At 37.2% G+C, this 16,820-nt stretch overlaps 2 protein-coding genes across 2 annotated transcripts in view; both read left to right on the forward strand.

The window, feature by feature from the left end:
- MBTPS2 (membrane bound transcription factor peptidase, site 2) overlaps positions 1–16,820 on the forward strand; it is a 41,544-nt gene that overhangs the window by 11,940 nt on the left and 12,784 nt on the right. Inside the window, exons 4-7 of the mRNA XM_040468959.1 lie at positions 1,849–1,952; positions 3,689–3,816; positions 12,028–12,146; positions 13,052–13,232. Coding sequence (XP_040324893.1) covers positions 1,849–1,952; positions 3,689–3,816; positions 12,028–12,146; positions 13,052–13,232 — 532 coding nt within the window. The remainder of the gene's footprint in view (positions 1–1,848; positions 1,953–3,688; positions 3,817–12,027; positions 12,147–13,051; positions 13,233–16,820) is intronic.
- YY2 (YY2 transcription factor) lies at positions 4,941–8,187 on the forward strand. The gene has a single exon (XM_040468961.1). The coding sequence runs from the start codon at positions 5,821–5,823 to the stop codon at positions 7,315–7,317; it is 1,497 nt and encodes a 498-aa protein (XP_040324895.1). The 5' UTR covers positions 4,941–5,820; the 3' UTR covers positions 7,318–8,187.

Raw genomic sequence — 16,820 nt, forward strand, 5'->3', positions numbered from 1 at the left:
GGGGGATAGGCTAAATGGGCAAGGGGCATTAAGGAGGACACTTGTTGGGATGAGCACTGAGTGTTACATGTAAGTGATGAATCACTAAATTCTATTCCTGAAATCATTATTACACTATATGATAACCAACTTGGATTTAAATTTTTTTTTAATTTTTTTTTCAACGTTTATTTATTTTTGGGACAGAGAGAGACAGAGCATGAACGGGGGAGGGGCAGAGAGAGAGGGAGACACAGAATCGGAAACAGGCTCCAGGCTCTGAGCCATCAGTCCTGAGCCCGACGTGGGGCTCGAACTCACGGACCGCGAGATCGTGACCTGGCTGAAGTCGGACGCTTAACCGACTGCGCCACCCAGGCGCCCCAAAATTAAAAAAAAAATAAAAATAGGGGTGCCTGAGTGGCTCAGTTAAGTGTCCAACTTCAGCTCAGGTCATGAGCTCATGGCTCGTGAGTTGCATCGGGTTCTGTGCTGACAGCTCAGAGCCTGGAGCCTGCTTCAGATTCTGTGTCTCCCTCCCTCTCTGCCCCTCCCCCACTCACACTCTGTCTCTCCCTCAAGAATAAACATTAAAAAAAAATTTTTTTTAATACAAATTAAAAAATGTTGAACCAGAAAACACTCATGGAAAAAATGTTTGTGATACTATTGAGAGGGGCAGATGTCAAATCCATGTTTATAATAAAAATATAATTCTTAAAAATATATGTATGTGAAAAGACTAGAAGAACATACATTAAAACATTGAGAATGGTTTTTGGTTTTGTGTTTGGGGAGCAGGAGTATAGTCTTCTGTTTTTCTTTTGAGTTTTCCAGTTTTCCTGCTTTAAACACATTTTGTAATTAAAGTAATAAGAGCAAGAATTTCCTCTAGAAGGATACTTTTAGGGTCCCAACTCCTGGACTGTGAGAAATAGATGCTCAGTATGTGAATAATATAAATGATGCCTGGTGTGCCCCCACTTAACCTAATTTATAGACTCCTTAACAGATGACATAACTCAAGAGTGATTATTTATCGTATGAGAAGATTCTTGGGTATCTATAAGACTTTACCATGCAGCTCTTACAATAGCAAACTTCCCTTGTGTATGCAGTGATACATACAAATGCATCATCTTAGGAGCATGTGATTGCAAGACGACTTCTTCATAGGTCCTTAATATGTCTGTCTATTCCAGACAACTTACTTTCTGCATTAAATTTCAGTTTTAATATAATACGTATAATTTTGATACTCTTTTTCTGACCACTCTACTACACAAATTGTTGGAATCCAAGAAATGGACAGCACAGTGCTCCCACACCAATAAGGCACTTTATTACAGTACCCTTAATTACCAGCACTCATGTTACTTGAGAATACTAAAATGAAAACTCATTGATGAGAGGCAGGAATATCCTATATTACTTAAGTATCTGGAACCTTGCAATAACAATTCAGAGGCAGGATTAAGATTGTAACAAAAATTTCCAAATCAGGCTTCTAGCCTTTGAGGGTAGAACAGTTGCTGACTCCTTGTCACTGTCACTCCGCATTCCCTGGCACTTAGCCAGGCTCCCTAATTCTTTCCCACGGTGAAGACTCCAGGAAGTCAAAGTTTCAACGTTTTTAACCTTGTGTTTCCTGTTCTCTTTATATTAGTGCTGTGCTTAGTTCAAAACCTGCCTAGTTCAAAAAGCTGATTTTTTACTTCTATTGTGAAAGAAGTAGAGAAGTGAACTATTGATACTCATATCACTTTTAGTTTACAGAACCTTCGGCCTGGAAGTTTAAGCTTTAATACAGAGTGAACATCATGGTTTCTTGGTCCCCAACTGTGTATTTATCATTGTGTCTATGAACAGGTTCCTGGTATCAATTTACCTGTCAACCAACTGACCTATTTCTTCGCTGCAGTTCTCATTAGTGGTGTTGTACATGAAATTGGACATGGGATAGCAGCTATTAGGTAATGATATTTTTCTTTCTACTAATGCAAAAAAAAAAAAGCTTTTTACTTAGTAGGGTTTATTACTAAAATCTGCTTCATTTGATACTTTTTCTTTCTGTGAATATTGCCTAGTGCAAATCCACATTATTTTGAGGTAACTACTCTTTTATAAAGATTAATATATTGATGAATATAGTCAATTAACCATGTGCACACTGTAATCATTTGACAGCATGGTTATATCTTCATGGTGTTTCAAGATTTTAATCGAACCCTGAAACCTAATCTTTCTATTCATCATTAGGTCAGAATGATAACCACTGCACTTGGAGCCCACCAACCTGCCTTCTTATTACTTTGTTTGACTTATTGGCCAAAATACTTTCCTGCTTCCACTAATAGCCTCTGCTGGCTAGAGCAGGAACATTGAAAGCTCTGAATTTGTTAACAAATATCATAGCCTATCTAGAAACCTAAGTAAACGAAGACAAGAGAGGATGAGACCTGGGTCTTTCTTCAAGTATCATGCCCTGTTCTTGTCTTGACTACTCAAATGTATATTGTAATTATGCCTGAGCATTTTAAAGGCTCCTAAACTTATAAATTTGTGATAGGGGAGCACAATTCCCCCTTCACTCCTACTGGTAATTACTGCCATGATGAACACACATACTGATGGGAATGTGTTTTATCCTCTGGGTATGTGGACCAGATAAAAGGTTTTATAGGAGAAGATGTAATCACTTCTTATTACTTTCCTGTTGCTTATGAACAAGACTCTGTTGACTGCTAATAAACTCTCAAATCTCGACAAAGCATATACTGCCACATGTAGTGGTTTAAGTGGGCAGCTACTTTTTCTTTTTTAATCTCTCATCTTTGCTTCCATACGTTTAGCATTGTAGCTTTTAGAGTTTTACATACAAAATCATTGTTATTAACAGTTTAATACTTCACAGTATGTTTGTGAAATAGTATGGGTAATCTTTTATAAAAACCAACTGTCAAGTAAAAGCGAATTTTACAGTCATCTTTTTTTTTTTTAATTTTTTTTTCAACGTTTATTTATTTTTGGGACAGACAGTCTTCTTAAATATATAGTACTAAATGACAGCACAGTATATTTAGGGGATGGTTTTTTTGGAGTAGCTGTTTGGTCTTATGAGGCTGTTAAGTATAATTCCATTTTTAGAGACTGAATTGATAACAAATGGTTCTCTTAAGGACAATCTGAACATTATGGATATTTAGGTATACTTATTTTAACATCAATAGGAATACACTTAGATAAACCTCCACTTTTGTTTATATTAGCCAAGATAAATATATTTAGATACCTTACTTGAATTATATTTTCTGTTGTGTTCTTCTCTGAAAATAATTCAGAGTAAACAGTTGAACTGTTTTTCATTTAGTTCCTCATGGAAATATTAACCATTTCTTTTTATATGTGACTAATTTCAAGTTATTTGTTCAGCATACTGGTTTCTAAAAGTTTTGAAGTTTTAAGTCTATTTCAGAATACCCTCATTTTACAAAATGCAATTTCGCAGATAACCAAACTGGTATGCTGTTGTAAAATTGTGAGATAAATATATATCATATATTTGGGTATATTTTCCTTGACTGTCTAGAGAGACTTGTTTTTTAACCAAGAATTTAAATTATAGTGGGAAGTTTTAAGATTAAATACATTATTAATTGGAAAAATGCAATACTAGTAGTAAATTCCTTTTTTTTATTTGATTTCTTAGGGAACAAGTTCGATTTAATGGCTTTGGGATTTTTCTCTTCATCATTTATCCTGGAGCATTTGTTGATCTGTTCACCACTCATTTGCAACTTATATCACCGGTCCAGCAGCTAAGGATATTCTGTGCAGGTAACAGACTTAAATTTCTTTATTCATCTGTGTGTTGTTATGGAAAGTATTCACATCACAAATGAAAACATCTCACTTTTTGGTTGATAAATTCAGCTTATAAGATTCTCAGTCAAAAGTAATAAAGCAAGGGGCACCTGGCTGGCTCAGTCTAAGGAGCATGTGACTCTTGAGCTCAGGGTCATGCATCCAAGCCCCACATTGCATGTAGAGATTACTTAAGTAAATACTAAGAGAAAAAAATAAAGCAAAATTATTTATACACTCCAGTTTCTTCAGTAAAAACAACAAATTATTTTAAAAAGGTTGAAAGTAAAATTAACAGAATATACCATGCAAATGTGAACAGAAAATATGACTACACTAAGTTAGTTAGACATAGGGGGTCACTTAATAATCATAAGGAGTGTAATCCACAATGAAAATGTAATCATTGTGAATCTTACTGCATCAGCTAACAAACTATCAAAACGAAAATGGAAAAGTGCAAGAAAAAAAAACAACAAATTTAATAAAGGAAGTTAATCTCATCTCTCAACACATGGCAGTAAGATGAGAAGTCAGATCATCAAAACTAATTAGTAAATTAAAAATCAATAGATATGTCAAACCCTATACCATGACAGTTTCTTTTCAAGTGACCATGAAACATAAAAATTGACCAATTTAATTCAAAACATAATTGTTTTATACAATTATACTACATACATACATACATTTATACTACATAATTGTAGTATATTTAAAAGTGATAATGAAATAATGTGTAAAGTTTTGCTAAAAGGAAAAGTCACTCCCTTATGTAGTTACTATGAAATAAATGAAAATAAATGTTAAACATTCAACTGAAGAAGTGAGAAAAGAACTATAAAATAGTTAAGAGATGATGTCATTAATAAAGATGTAGGTAGAAAATAATAAATAATAATAATAATAAAATTTAAATATAAGAGGTTTGGGGCGCCTGGATGGTTAAGTGTCTGACTTCGGCTCCGGTCATGATCTCCCGGTTCGTGTGTTCGAGCCCCGCGTCGGGCTGACTCTGTGCTGACCGCTTGGAGCCTGGAGCCTGCTTTGGATTCTGTGTCTCCCCCTCTCTCTGTCCCTCCCCTGCTCACGCTATCTCTCTCTCTGCCTCTCAAAAATGAATAAACATTAAGAAAATTAAAAAATAAAAATATAAGAGGTTTTTTGAAGAAAAAAGATTATACTGGGAGAAAGCATCAATAGAATTTATAGTCAGATTGGGGAATGACAACTGATACAGAGAAAATTAAAACAACTATTTTAAAAAGTGTTCTTTATTCATCTCTGCAAAAAACTTTCAAAACCTTGGGTGATTATTAAATATAAATGGCGTAAACTCCAGAGAACAAAGAAAAAAATCTCAATAGCCTAATTACAATGGGAGAAAATAAGAAAGTTGATGAAGAATGCCCCCAAAAGTTTCATAGGGGTAATTCTTTCCAATCTTAAAGGAAAAGGTTTTTTTTTTTTAATTCCAATTTAGTATAAACTTTTCAGATCACATGGAGAAGGAAACTTAAAGAAAAATTTTTAAGCTAATAGAGCACTGATACAACATCTTGGAAAGTACCAGAAACTCTACCTATGGTGTATCTAAACAATACAAGGATGGTTCAACATTAGGAAATCTATTTTAAGGTGGTAAACATTATTTACCATTGGGGGAAAAAGAAATCCTCGTCTCAGCAGGTATCGGACTGAGTAACAAAATTCATCATCCATTAATGGCTAAAAAGCAAAAATCCTTAGTAAAGGTTAAAAATAGCTGGATACTTCTTAATGGTTAACACTTGAAAGTATTCCTATTAAAGGATAAGGCAAGCAATCCCATTATCAATTAACACTGGTACTGTTAAATGGTCTCTAAATGTGGGTCAGTACAGTAAGAGAAAAGACAAAAATAGTATAAAGGAGTAAGCTTTTTTTTTTTTTTTAGATATTGTTGTATGCCTTGCAGTGGGTGGGGGGGGAGAAAACATGAAAATCAACGGAAATGTGGAAAACTTCAGGGAAGAAGCTGGTTACCGAATTAATATTCAAACAACAGCGTGGCGTTGGAGGTGGGGGGAACATGTGCGCGAGGGCTGGAGCGTCCACGAGTGCGTGGGTGTGCACGTGAGCACGCACTTGCTGAGGCGCTGGGAAGCGCATGCGCCAGTGGCACCCAGAAGCCCCCGCGGTCTTCCGCGTTCTCGGCGTCCTCGCGTCCTCAACCGCTTTCGCGTCTTCCACGTCTTTCGCCGCAACCGTCGCTCTGTGGGGCTCGCCTTTTTCTTTCTCAGCCGTATCCGCAGCCTTCCAGTCGCCACCTGCTCTTCCAGGAGCCAAAACCGCTGCCGAGCCATGGCCTCAGAGGACTCTCTCAACATCCCCCCAGAAAATTCAGAGTTACTTAAAGATATTACGGAGCTGCGCCAGATCCACGTGGAAGCCGTGCCTGTGGAGGTCGTCCCTGTGGAGACTATGTCGATGGAACCCATGACAGAGTACGAGATTATCAACGGCAGTTGGGTCCACGGAGGCCACCACCAACCGCCTCTGATCGCGCTGCAGCCGCTGTTTACCAGCAACTCGAGCCAAGGAGACCACGACCAGGACATAATCATGGTGCAGACGCAGGAGGAAGTGGTGGGCTACTACGAGTCAGACGACCTGCAGGCCAGCAACAATTTCGAGGACCAGGTGGTCATCCCGCTCGGTGAAGACGATTTCCAGCAGACCCTGGCTTCCTTGGCAGCTTCAGCGCCGTCGTCAGCGGTCAGCCACAGCAGGAAGCGCAGCAGCCAAAGCAAGAAGTCCAGCGGTAAGAAGAATCACACTGATAGTGAGGCCCACCGGGGAAGTAGCAGCCCTGAGATTGGCAGCAAGAAGTGGGAGCAGGAGCAGGTGCAGATCACCCTGGAGGATGAGTTCTCCATCACCCTGTGGCCCCCAGATGACCAAAGAGACCAGGAGACAGGGAAGATTGAGAAATCAGCTCCTGATTATTCAGAGTACCTGACAGGGAAGAAGCTTCCTCCTGAAGGACTACCTGGTATTGATCTCTCAGATCCTAAACAACTAGCAGAATTTACTAAAGTGAAGCCAAAAAAAAAAGAAGATGCTCCAAGAATAGTAGCTTGTCCTCATAAAGGTTGCGAGAAGATGTTCAAGGATAACTCTGCTTTGCGAAAACATCTGCACGTCCACGGTCCTAGAGTCCACGTATGTGCAGAATGTGGCAAAGCTTTTGTCGAGAGCTCCAAACTAAAACGACATCAGCTGGTGCACACTGGAGAGAAGCCCTTTCAGTGCACATTTGAAGGCTGCGGAAAACGCTTTTCCCTAGATTTCAATTTGCGTACACATGTGCGAATCCATACCGGAGACAGGCCCTACGTGTGCCCCTTTGCTGGTTGTAATAAGAAGTTTGCTCAGTCAACTAACCTGAAATCTCATATCTTAATGCATGCTAAAAGCAAAAACAGCCAGTAAGAAGGGAAGACCCTTCTCAAAGTTGGGAAGTGTCTTCCAGGAGCATGATTGAAAATGAATATGCCACTTTTGTGTATTGTTTGTAGGAAATAATATTTTTATTGATTCCTGTATAAAGAAGGGTCATGTTTTGATAGAGCAGTAAAAATAAAAGTAAAAAGTAAAATGTATATATTTAATATATATACCTTTATATAACATTGTTAGGGTGCTATATCTTGTTCTGTAATACTATTTGAAAAACATGGTGTTTTGTACGTTTGGTCCCAACAAGGATAATTTATGAACCTCACATCAAAAGATGGTTCTTTATACAACTCTTCTAAAAATGGGACTTCTTTTCACATTTTTTAAAATAAGAAGTTCACCTATTGCTCACAAATTTTTAAAGTTGTGTATTTTCCAAATGTTCATATTTATAGTTTTAGGAATATGTTTAGTAATTCTTTGTATGGTTTTTCTGAAGGTTGATAACTTTGCTTGGAATAGATTTTCTTTAAAACAATGAACAGTAACCTACATGAAGTATTTTCCTGTTTAAAAAAAGTTATATAGGCTTTGTTTGCTATCTTAATTTTGGTTGTATTCTTTGATGTTAAAACATTTTTCATAACTATCTTTTAGCTGAATTGAGTTATGTAGTATTGAATATTAGATGTGACTTAATAGTTAAATTCAATCTATTTTAGTCATTTTATTTCCCCAAAATACTGCAGGTGGTGTTCAGTATAACTTCTTTGCATGTTCAGTTAAGAGAGTGGTATTTAGTTGTAGAATGTATTTTGTATGTATTGACTTTTAACACTTGATAACACTTTTTAACATCTTGTGTAATAGAAGAAGCAAAAATAAAATAACCTGTTCCAAAGATGGAAAAAAAAAAACTTGTCTGTGTAAATACCATAGCTAGAAAATAGAGAAAATGGGCAGGTTGTTAGTGGCATCAGGTGAATAGAAGCTAGGGATGCTGCTAAACATCCTACAATGCACAACAACATGTTCCCCGCAACATAGAATTATTTGGCTCAAAATGCCAATAGTGCTGTTAAAAACTCCTGTTCTAGAAAAAGTAAAAGAACAAATATTCCTTTGGTATACTTATAAACAAATCATTAATGGACAACACGTTGTTTAAATAAAGGAAACGTGTTGTACCACCCTTCTTGCCACTTAGCCATCATGGGCAAATCTGGAATCCAGAGGGGTGATCTCATACCAGCTGCGTCCCTGACAAGTCCCTGACCAGAGATAAGAGGCTGCTCAGAAAGTCAAGAAAGCACGCTGTTGTTTGGGTGGGAAAACAGCATGGTCTGTGCTATGACTGTGTGGTGGGATTATCCTGATAAGGGAGTGATGGTGAGAGTGCAAGCATCTAGGCAATCCTGGTAGAGCTGGGAGAAAGCTGAATTTAACATAAACATAACAGTGGCAAATGTAATAGGCTAGGGTTGTGGGGGGAGGGGTGGAAGATGGATAATTTTGTGAAATTGTGTTGGGACCAGCTACTTGGGGCAGTGGGGAGGAGGGCGGTTATAGCTGTATCCCTAAGTTAGTTTCACTAGAGAGTAAATTCCACTAGGCAAAAACAAGTTTTTAATTTTGTTTTTTTTTTTCAAATGAAGCTATGAAAGCAATACAAGAAAACCCTAGGTGAGTATCTTCTATAATTTTGAACTGGGAAAGGCTTAATGCAAAGGAGCAATTTGACCATACCAAAATGTAAAATGTCTGCATAGGCAGAACTATAAACCAAGCCAAAATACAAACTGGGGGAAAAATTGTAATACTCTTAGAAAGGACTAAATTTTTCAATATATACATTCAATAATGATACATACAAATTAGTAAAAAAAAAACGTAAATGCGATAGATAGAAATAGTTCTCAGACAACAGAAATACAAATAGCCTTTTAATAAACATGAAAGATGTACAAGCTTAAATCACAACAGATTTTACTTTTCACCTCGCGGATGACAAAGTCTAACATATTCCTAGCATCTAGGGTTATTTACAGGGTAGGGAAACATGCCAGTTATGAGAATATCAATTAATGCAGACTCATTGGAGGTCAATTTTAATGCACATTGTTTTTGACCCAGCAATTCCATTTCTATGGAATTTTCCATACCCTCACAGATGCATACTTAATTAGATATATAACAATATGAACAAAGCTGTTTATTGTAGCATTGTATGAAAAAGTTAAAGCAGCCTATGTTATCATTAGTAGGGAACCTTATAAATAAGTCAATATGGGGGCGCCTGGGTGGCGCAGTCGGTTAAGCGTCCGACTTCAGCCAGGTCACGATCTCACGGTCCGTGAGTTCGAGCCCCGCGTCGGGCTCTGGGCTGATGGCTCAGGGCCTGGAGCCTGCTTCCGATTCTGTGTGTCCTTCTCTCTCTGCCCCTCCCCTGTTCATGCTCTGTCTCTCTGTCTCAAAAATAAATAAAAACGTTAAAAAAAAAATTTTTAATAAGTCAATATGTTTTAAAAAAAAATGAATTACTCTGTAATGGTTATAAGAACTGGGCATTCTGATAAACTAGTAAAATAATGGATGTAAGAAAATTAGTAAAGTACTAGATGTAAGAAATGGGATAAATAGAATATGCAAATAAGGAAAAAGTCCAAAGTTCAAAAATGTAAAATCAAAATACAGTTTCCAGTAGATACTTTGATACAATTGGTGTATTTAAAAGATCTCTCTCTGTATAGAACAGAAAAGATTGTTTACCCATAATGTCCTGTACTAGAGTTGCCCTGGATATTTCTGGAATTAAAACAACTTACAACACTCAAAAAAAAAAAAAGAAAAGAACATCTTAACAGTATGAATAAGGTACAAGAAACTTGTCTTGGGTATCTGCTGTAATTAAAAATAACAATGGCTTAAACTCTCATACAACATTCCAAATGTAAGTAGTTCAGCACTGAAATGTTAATTGTGTTATTTGGAGGACTCAGGCTTTTCTGTCTTGTTAGCTCACTATTCCCAACATGCAGCTTTTGTGTCATTGACTCAGGCTTGTCTCTATCTTAGCTACATTCCAGCCATAAGGACAATGATATCCCCATCACCTCCACTCATATCCTGTTAGTCAAAGCAGTCATATGGCCAAACTCAGATTCCTGCAAGTCTGGGAAATGTCTTTAGGTTACATTTCTATCACTATAAAACGTTGGCTCTCAACCACTGGTGCTGTCACCCTCCTGTAGATGTTTGGAATGTGTGGGGGGCAGGGAGCATTCCTTGGTTGTCTCAGTCAAGGGAGAGTACTAATGGCATTCAGTGGGTGGGAGCCAGAAAGGCTAAATATCCTGGGGTGCGAGGGACAGACTTGCACAAATAAGAATTGCAAGGTTCAGAGTGCTAGTAGAGCCCCCACTCTGCCCCATGAGAAAAACTGGTACAAGAAGGAAAGGATCGGTAGGGGGGAGGAGGATATCTAGTGCTATGCTAGTGATTGTTTAACCCCTGGCTCTGGAAGGGAGAGTGAGGAGCTCTGATATGTAGCATTTGCTGGTTTCTGTGGTATAATTACTCCTGCCATGGCCAATTTTAAGGTACCAACCCAAAGTCCCTGAAGGAGGAATTAGGAAGAGATGTACACAGTCTACTGTGGCAAGCTGGCAGGACCAGCCTCCAGCACACCACTGGGTTCGCCTTAACCATTTCTGCATATATGATAGAGATGGTTATAGTCTGTGACATGGTGTAAGATACATACTCTAGTTCATCAATAATACTCTCCTTAATAGTTTAATTCTTAAAACAATCTCTTTTTCTGAGTACCATTTGGATTTCCTTTATATATATAAACATATATATGTGTGTGTGTGTGTGTGGAAATTTATTTTTTTCCATTTTATTTTATTTTATTAATATAATTTATTGTCAAATTGGTTTCCATACAACACCCAGTGCTCATCCCAACAGGTGCCCTCCTCTATTCCCATCACCCACTTTCCCCTCTCCCCTACCCCCATCTACCCTTAGTTTGTTCTCAGTCCTTAAGAGTCTCTTATGGTTTGCCTCCCTCCCTCTCTGTAACTTTTTTTCCACTTCCCCTCCCCCATGGTCTTTTGTTAAGTTTCTCAAGACCCACATATGAGTGAAAACATATGGTATCTGTCTTTCTCTGCCTGGCGTATTTCACTTACTATAATACCCTCCAGTTCCATCCACGTTGCTGCAAATGGCCAGATTTCATTCTATCTCATTGCCAAGTAGTATTCCATTGTATATATAAACCACATCTTCTTTACCCATTCGTCCATAACCCAGCTCAGCAAGAATGTTTTTTATTTAGTCTTTACTTTTATTTGAATAGCTCTGAAATTTTTTTCAAAGATCACAAGTATGTTTTGATTAATAATGTATATGTTTTCTGAAAAGAGGATAAAGTGAGTAGAAATTCAATTTATGTTTTATATGTGTATTAGAATATAGATTCTCTTAATGTTAAGTCATATTAGTATGTCGTCTTCTTAATGTGGTATAAACATGCTCATTTTACATTTCACTATCTGAAATGGAAGGGGCCTCTAACTGAACATCTGTCTGCTGTACTAGTAAGTAGATCTGTCTGCTTCGCGGCTTCTTCTGGTTACTTCAGTAATTTATCAGAATGCCCAGGTGTTATGAAGTCCAGATACCTAGATCATTCCTGCCCTTGGTTGAGCTGACTTTTCTTTTTTCTCTTTTCAGGTATCTGGCATAATTTCGTCCTTGCACTCCTAGGTATTTTAGCTCTCGTGCTCCTCCCTGTAATTCTCTTGCCGTTTTACTACACTGGAGTTGGGGTGCTCATCACTGAAGTTGCTGAGGTAAATAATGAGGATTACTTGGGGCATCCTTTTACCAGATTGTGATGTAACACAGCATTTTATGATGTCAGGAACTTTTATTCAAGTTCTCATATACAGAATGCTCAGTTTTTCCTGAAGAAATTGCTATCATCCTTTTAAATTGAACAGAAAGTTTTGTGGAAGACATTGGCTTTTTAAAAATACTTAAATTTGTTTCTGTTCTGAGTTACAAAGATAGTATAAAGGTTTTCTACCTGTAGTTTGTTGATAAAATGCATCATTTACCTTTACTGTTTATTTTTATAACTGCGCTTTTGAGACAAATGTCCTTACTCCTAAGTAAGAAGATTGAAACCTAGGCTAGCCAGCTGGAACATTTCATGGGAGTTAAGTAAATGTCTTCAACTCTGTATTTCACTCCCTTAAACAATAATTACTGCAATGGCATCAAGTCTTCTGTTCAGGCTTTCAGAAAAGGAAAATTACCTTTGTGAACAACTGATTCACATATTCATTGTGCTGTGGTATTGTCTGTATATTTGGGACTGTGTTTAGATAAGGACTTGTCTTACAATTTTATCCACCGAGGATATACAAGATAATGAAGGCATTCTGGTGACTACTTTCACAAAAAGTTTTAATAAGCAGTTTGGGAAAAACTTTATCATTTTAATCTTCATAGTTGGCAAGTGGGGTTTCTTCAGTTGTGAAAAATTCAATTAGAGAAGTAGGAAAAGTAACTATAATTGTTAGGTTGATTTTGTTAATGTTCTAGGACTGTACATCTTGGATTCAAAGCTGGATTATTTTCTGCATTAGCCAAAATATTCCATTTAATTAAATCAGAGTCTTTAATTGTTTGGTCAGATAAATCATAGCTTGTCTTCATATATTATCTGATTTGGTTGTACCCTCTTCCCAAGGACTCACCTGCCATTGGACCCAGAGGCCTTTTTGTGGGAGACCTTGTCACCCATCTACAGGATTGTCCTGTTACTAATGTACAAGATTGGAATGAATGTCTAGATACCATCGCCTATGAGCCCCAAATTGGTTACTGTATTAGTGCATCAACTTTACAGCAGTTAAGCTTCCCAGTTAGAGGTGTGTATATTTCTTCAGTATAATATCATGTTTCAGGGGCGCCTGGGTGGCTCAGTCGGTTAAGTGTCCAACTCTTGGTTTCACTTCAGGTTATGGTCTCACAGTTTATGAGTCCAAGCTCCTCATAGGGCTGTCAGCACAGAGCCCGCTTGGGATCCTCTGTCTCCCTCTCTCTCTGCCCCTGCCCTGCTCGCTCACTCTCTCTCTCTCCCAAAATAAATAATAATATTTTAATAATATTTTTAAATAATAATAACATTAATAGTAATAATAATATCATGCTTCAAGCAGCAGTACTTGGCCATTCACCAATTCTTAGCCCATGTCTATAGATTTATTTTGTTCTAATTTTTTTAAATAAATCAGTAAAGTAATAATAGGCACAAACTAGTATCTTGGTAAGTTGGATACTAATATTTATATATTGTTCAATGTCTAATTTCATAATATCATATTTGACTTTCAAGACTCTAGTATCTAATTCTTTCCACATTCAGAAGAACTTGTGTTAAGTCAGCATTCAAGCTCAACCGTAACCAATTAACTAAATTCCAGTAATTAAATACTCCCATGCTATATGGATGGTGTCATATCCAAAGCTATTTGGGGTAGAGTTATTTTATGTGGCAGGCATCCAGAGGAAGTCATGTTGGTATCTGAAAATATCCTCTGAAGTCAGATCTGTTGTTCTGTGTAGCAAGCGACAAGGTGAAGCAAGTTTATTCTCAGATGCTCCCAAATTTATTTTGAGTTCTTTCAGCTCTGAAAAATCAGCCTCCCAACTCTTTATATAAAATCATGGGGCCCAGATTATTTTGAGTGTTTAAAAACAAAAATTATATTCACGGATTATATCTTTAGGTCAAGAAATGCCCTGGAATGCTTGTCCACATCTACTGGGGTTAGGAAATATGATAAATAATCAGGAATAACTTCACTGAAGTACTATGTACAACAGTGGCAGAGTAATAAGAATTGATTTAAAAATTTTTTTTCAAATATAATCTTTCATATATTACCCATTTTTAAGAACTTTTATTACTGTAAAAACTTTTCAAACATACATAAAAGTCAAGAAAGTAGTAGAGGGGTGCCTGGCTGACTCAGTCAGAGGAACATGCTACTCTTGATCTCGGGGTTGTGAGTTCGAGCCCACACTGGATGTAGAGATTACTTAAATAAAACTTAGGAAAGAAAAGAAAAGTAGTATAAATGAAACCTTATACATCATTCTCCCAGCTTCCGTAATTATCAACATTTTTCCAGCTTTTACATCTAATTATCCCACTTTTGAGGGGAGTATTTTTAAGCACATCTCAGGCATCATATCATTTCATCCATGAACTTTAGCATGTCTTTAGTACATGATGACTTTTTAAACATGACCACAGTACTATTATTCACACCTAACAAAATTAGCACTAATTCCTAATATCTAGTCAGTATTCACTTTTCTCTAACTACTTTTTTTTTAATTTTTAAAAAATATTTATTTATTTATTTATTTTGAGAGACAGGGGAGGGGCAGAGAGTGAGGAGAGAAGAATCCCAAGCAGGCTCTGCTCTATCAGTACAGAGTCCAACGTGGGGCTCAAATTCGCAAACCATGAGACCATGACCTGAGCTGAAATCAAGAGTTGGATCCTTAACTGACTGAGCCACTGAAGCGCCCCCTTACCTGCTTTTTTTAATAGTTGATTTCAAGTTGGATGGTATGTCTTTTAAGTGTCTTTGAGCTTGGAACAATTCCCCCTGGTGTTTTTTTCTTTTTTAGGTTTTTTTTTTTTTTTTGAGATCTCATTTAAGAAACTGTCACTTGTTTTGTTGAATTGCCCATATTCTGGATTTGTCTGGCTCTGTATTATGCTTATGATGTCATTAACATGTTCAGATAGCCTCCAGATTTTCTATAGATGGTCATTAGGTGTAGACACTTGATTAAATTCAGGATCCACTTTTTGAGGGGGTGAAAATACTTCATAGGTGGCGCTCACTACTTCCTATTGCATCATGTCAAGAGGCACCCAATGTCTAGTCTTCTCCCTTGTGGTAATGTTAACATTGTTCAGTGGGCTAACCTGATTCTTTAAGGTTGAAATATTTATACTTTTTACTATTCTCAAGAGCCACTTAGCATCTTCCCAAACATTTCAGATGATGGAAGGTTGGTATATGACCTGTAATGTGTTCTTCTCTGAGAGAAATGATCCATTATTTCACACTTCTTAGGTCCTTTATCATTTTCCTCCAATTTCTCTAAATTTGGTGTAATATGTATTGAATTACAAAAGCCAAACTGACCCAGTAATCAAAGTTCTCTCTAGTAGAATTGTTTTATTGTTTTATTTAGGACATCTGCATTTCAAATGTTTAAGGTTTTGCCCCTTTCCTGGCATACAAAATGAAAATGAAAATTTTCCTGGAAATACTCTGAAACTCTTTTCTTTCCTTTTTTTTTTAAATTTTTTTAAAATGTTTTATTTATTTTTGAGACAGGGAGAGACAGAGCATGGACAGGGGAGGGTCAGAGAGAGGGAGACACAGAATCTGAAACAGGCTCCAGGCTCTGAGCTGTCAGCACAGAGCCCGACGTGGGGCTCAAACTCACGGACCACGAGATCATGACCCGAGCCAAAGTCGGCCGCTTAACCGACTGAGCCACCCAGGCGCCCCTCCTTTTTTTTTTTTAACATTTACTTATTATTTTTGAGAGAGAGAGACAGAGTGCAAACAGGGGGAGGGGCAGAGAGAGAGGGAGACACAGAATCCAAACTAGTCTCTAGGCTCCAAGCTGTCAGCAAAGAGCCCAACACAGGGCTCAAACCCACGAAGCACGAGATCATGACCTGAGCCGAAGTCAGATCTTTAACCAACTGAGCCACCCCAGTGCCCTTCTGAAACTGTTTCGTTGTCAGCTTTTTGAGTATTTCACTGTTATGTATTTGGGAGGTATTTGTGTTAAAACATAAAGCAGATATTACTCTTTCTACTTAATAAAAAAAAATCAATCCCAAAGTAATTCTTCAATATCTATTTCATCTCCTTAGGAGTGACTGTATTAGGATACATGTTGATTTTACATGATGACTGTTGACTATGTCTGATAAACCTGTACCTCTATTTAACCATTTTTAGATGGAGTGAATACATTTAGCCAGTTTATAGGAATCTTAATGACTGTAAATTTAAATTAAATTAAAATATATACTAAATTAATTTTAATGGCAGACTTGACCACTGAGGCTGTAGATATTTTAAAGAAAACTATGGATTATGGTGCCTGGATGGCTCAGTCGGTTAAGCGTCTGACTCTTCATTTTGGCTCATGTCATGATCTCACTGTTTGTGGGATCAAGCCCCACATCAGGCTCTGCACTGAAAGCATGGAGCCTATTTGAGATTCTCCCTCTCTCTCTGCCCTCCCTCCCTCTCTCTCTCTCTCTTCTCTCTCTCTCCAAATCAATAAATAAACTTTTTTAAGAAAAGAAAGCTATGGATTAATAGTATTTTATATGTATCTAGGTACATTTTTTTTATCCTTAGTTATAAAGAGAGGGAAAAGATACAATTAAATATGGTAATACAAAG

This window comes from Herpailurus yagouaroundi, unplaced genomic scaffold (genome assembly GCF_014898765.1).
Source record: "Herpailurus yagouaroundi ecotype Mexico unplaced genomic scaffold, PumYag 67793, whole genome shotgun sequence".
In the NCBI taxonomy this organism is placed as follows: domain Eukaryota; kingdom Metazoa; phylum Chordata; class Mammalia; order Carnivora; family Felidae; genus Herpailurus; species Herpailurus yagouaroundi.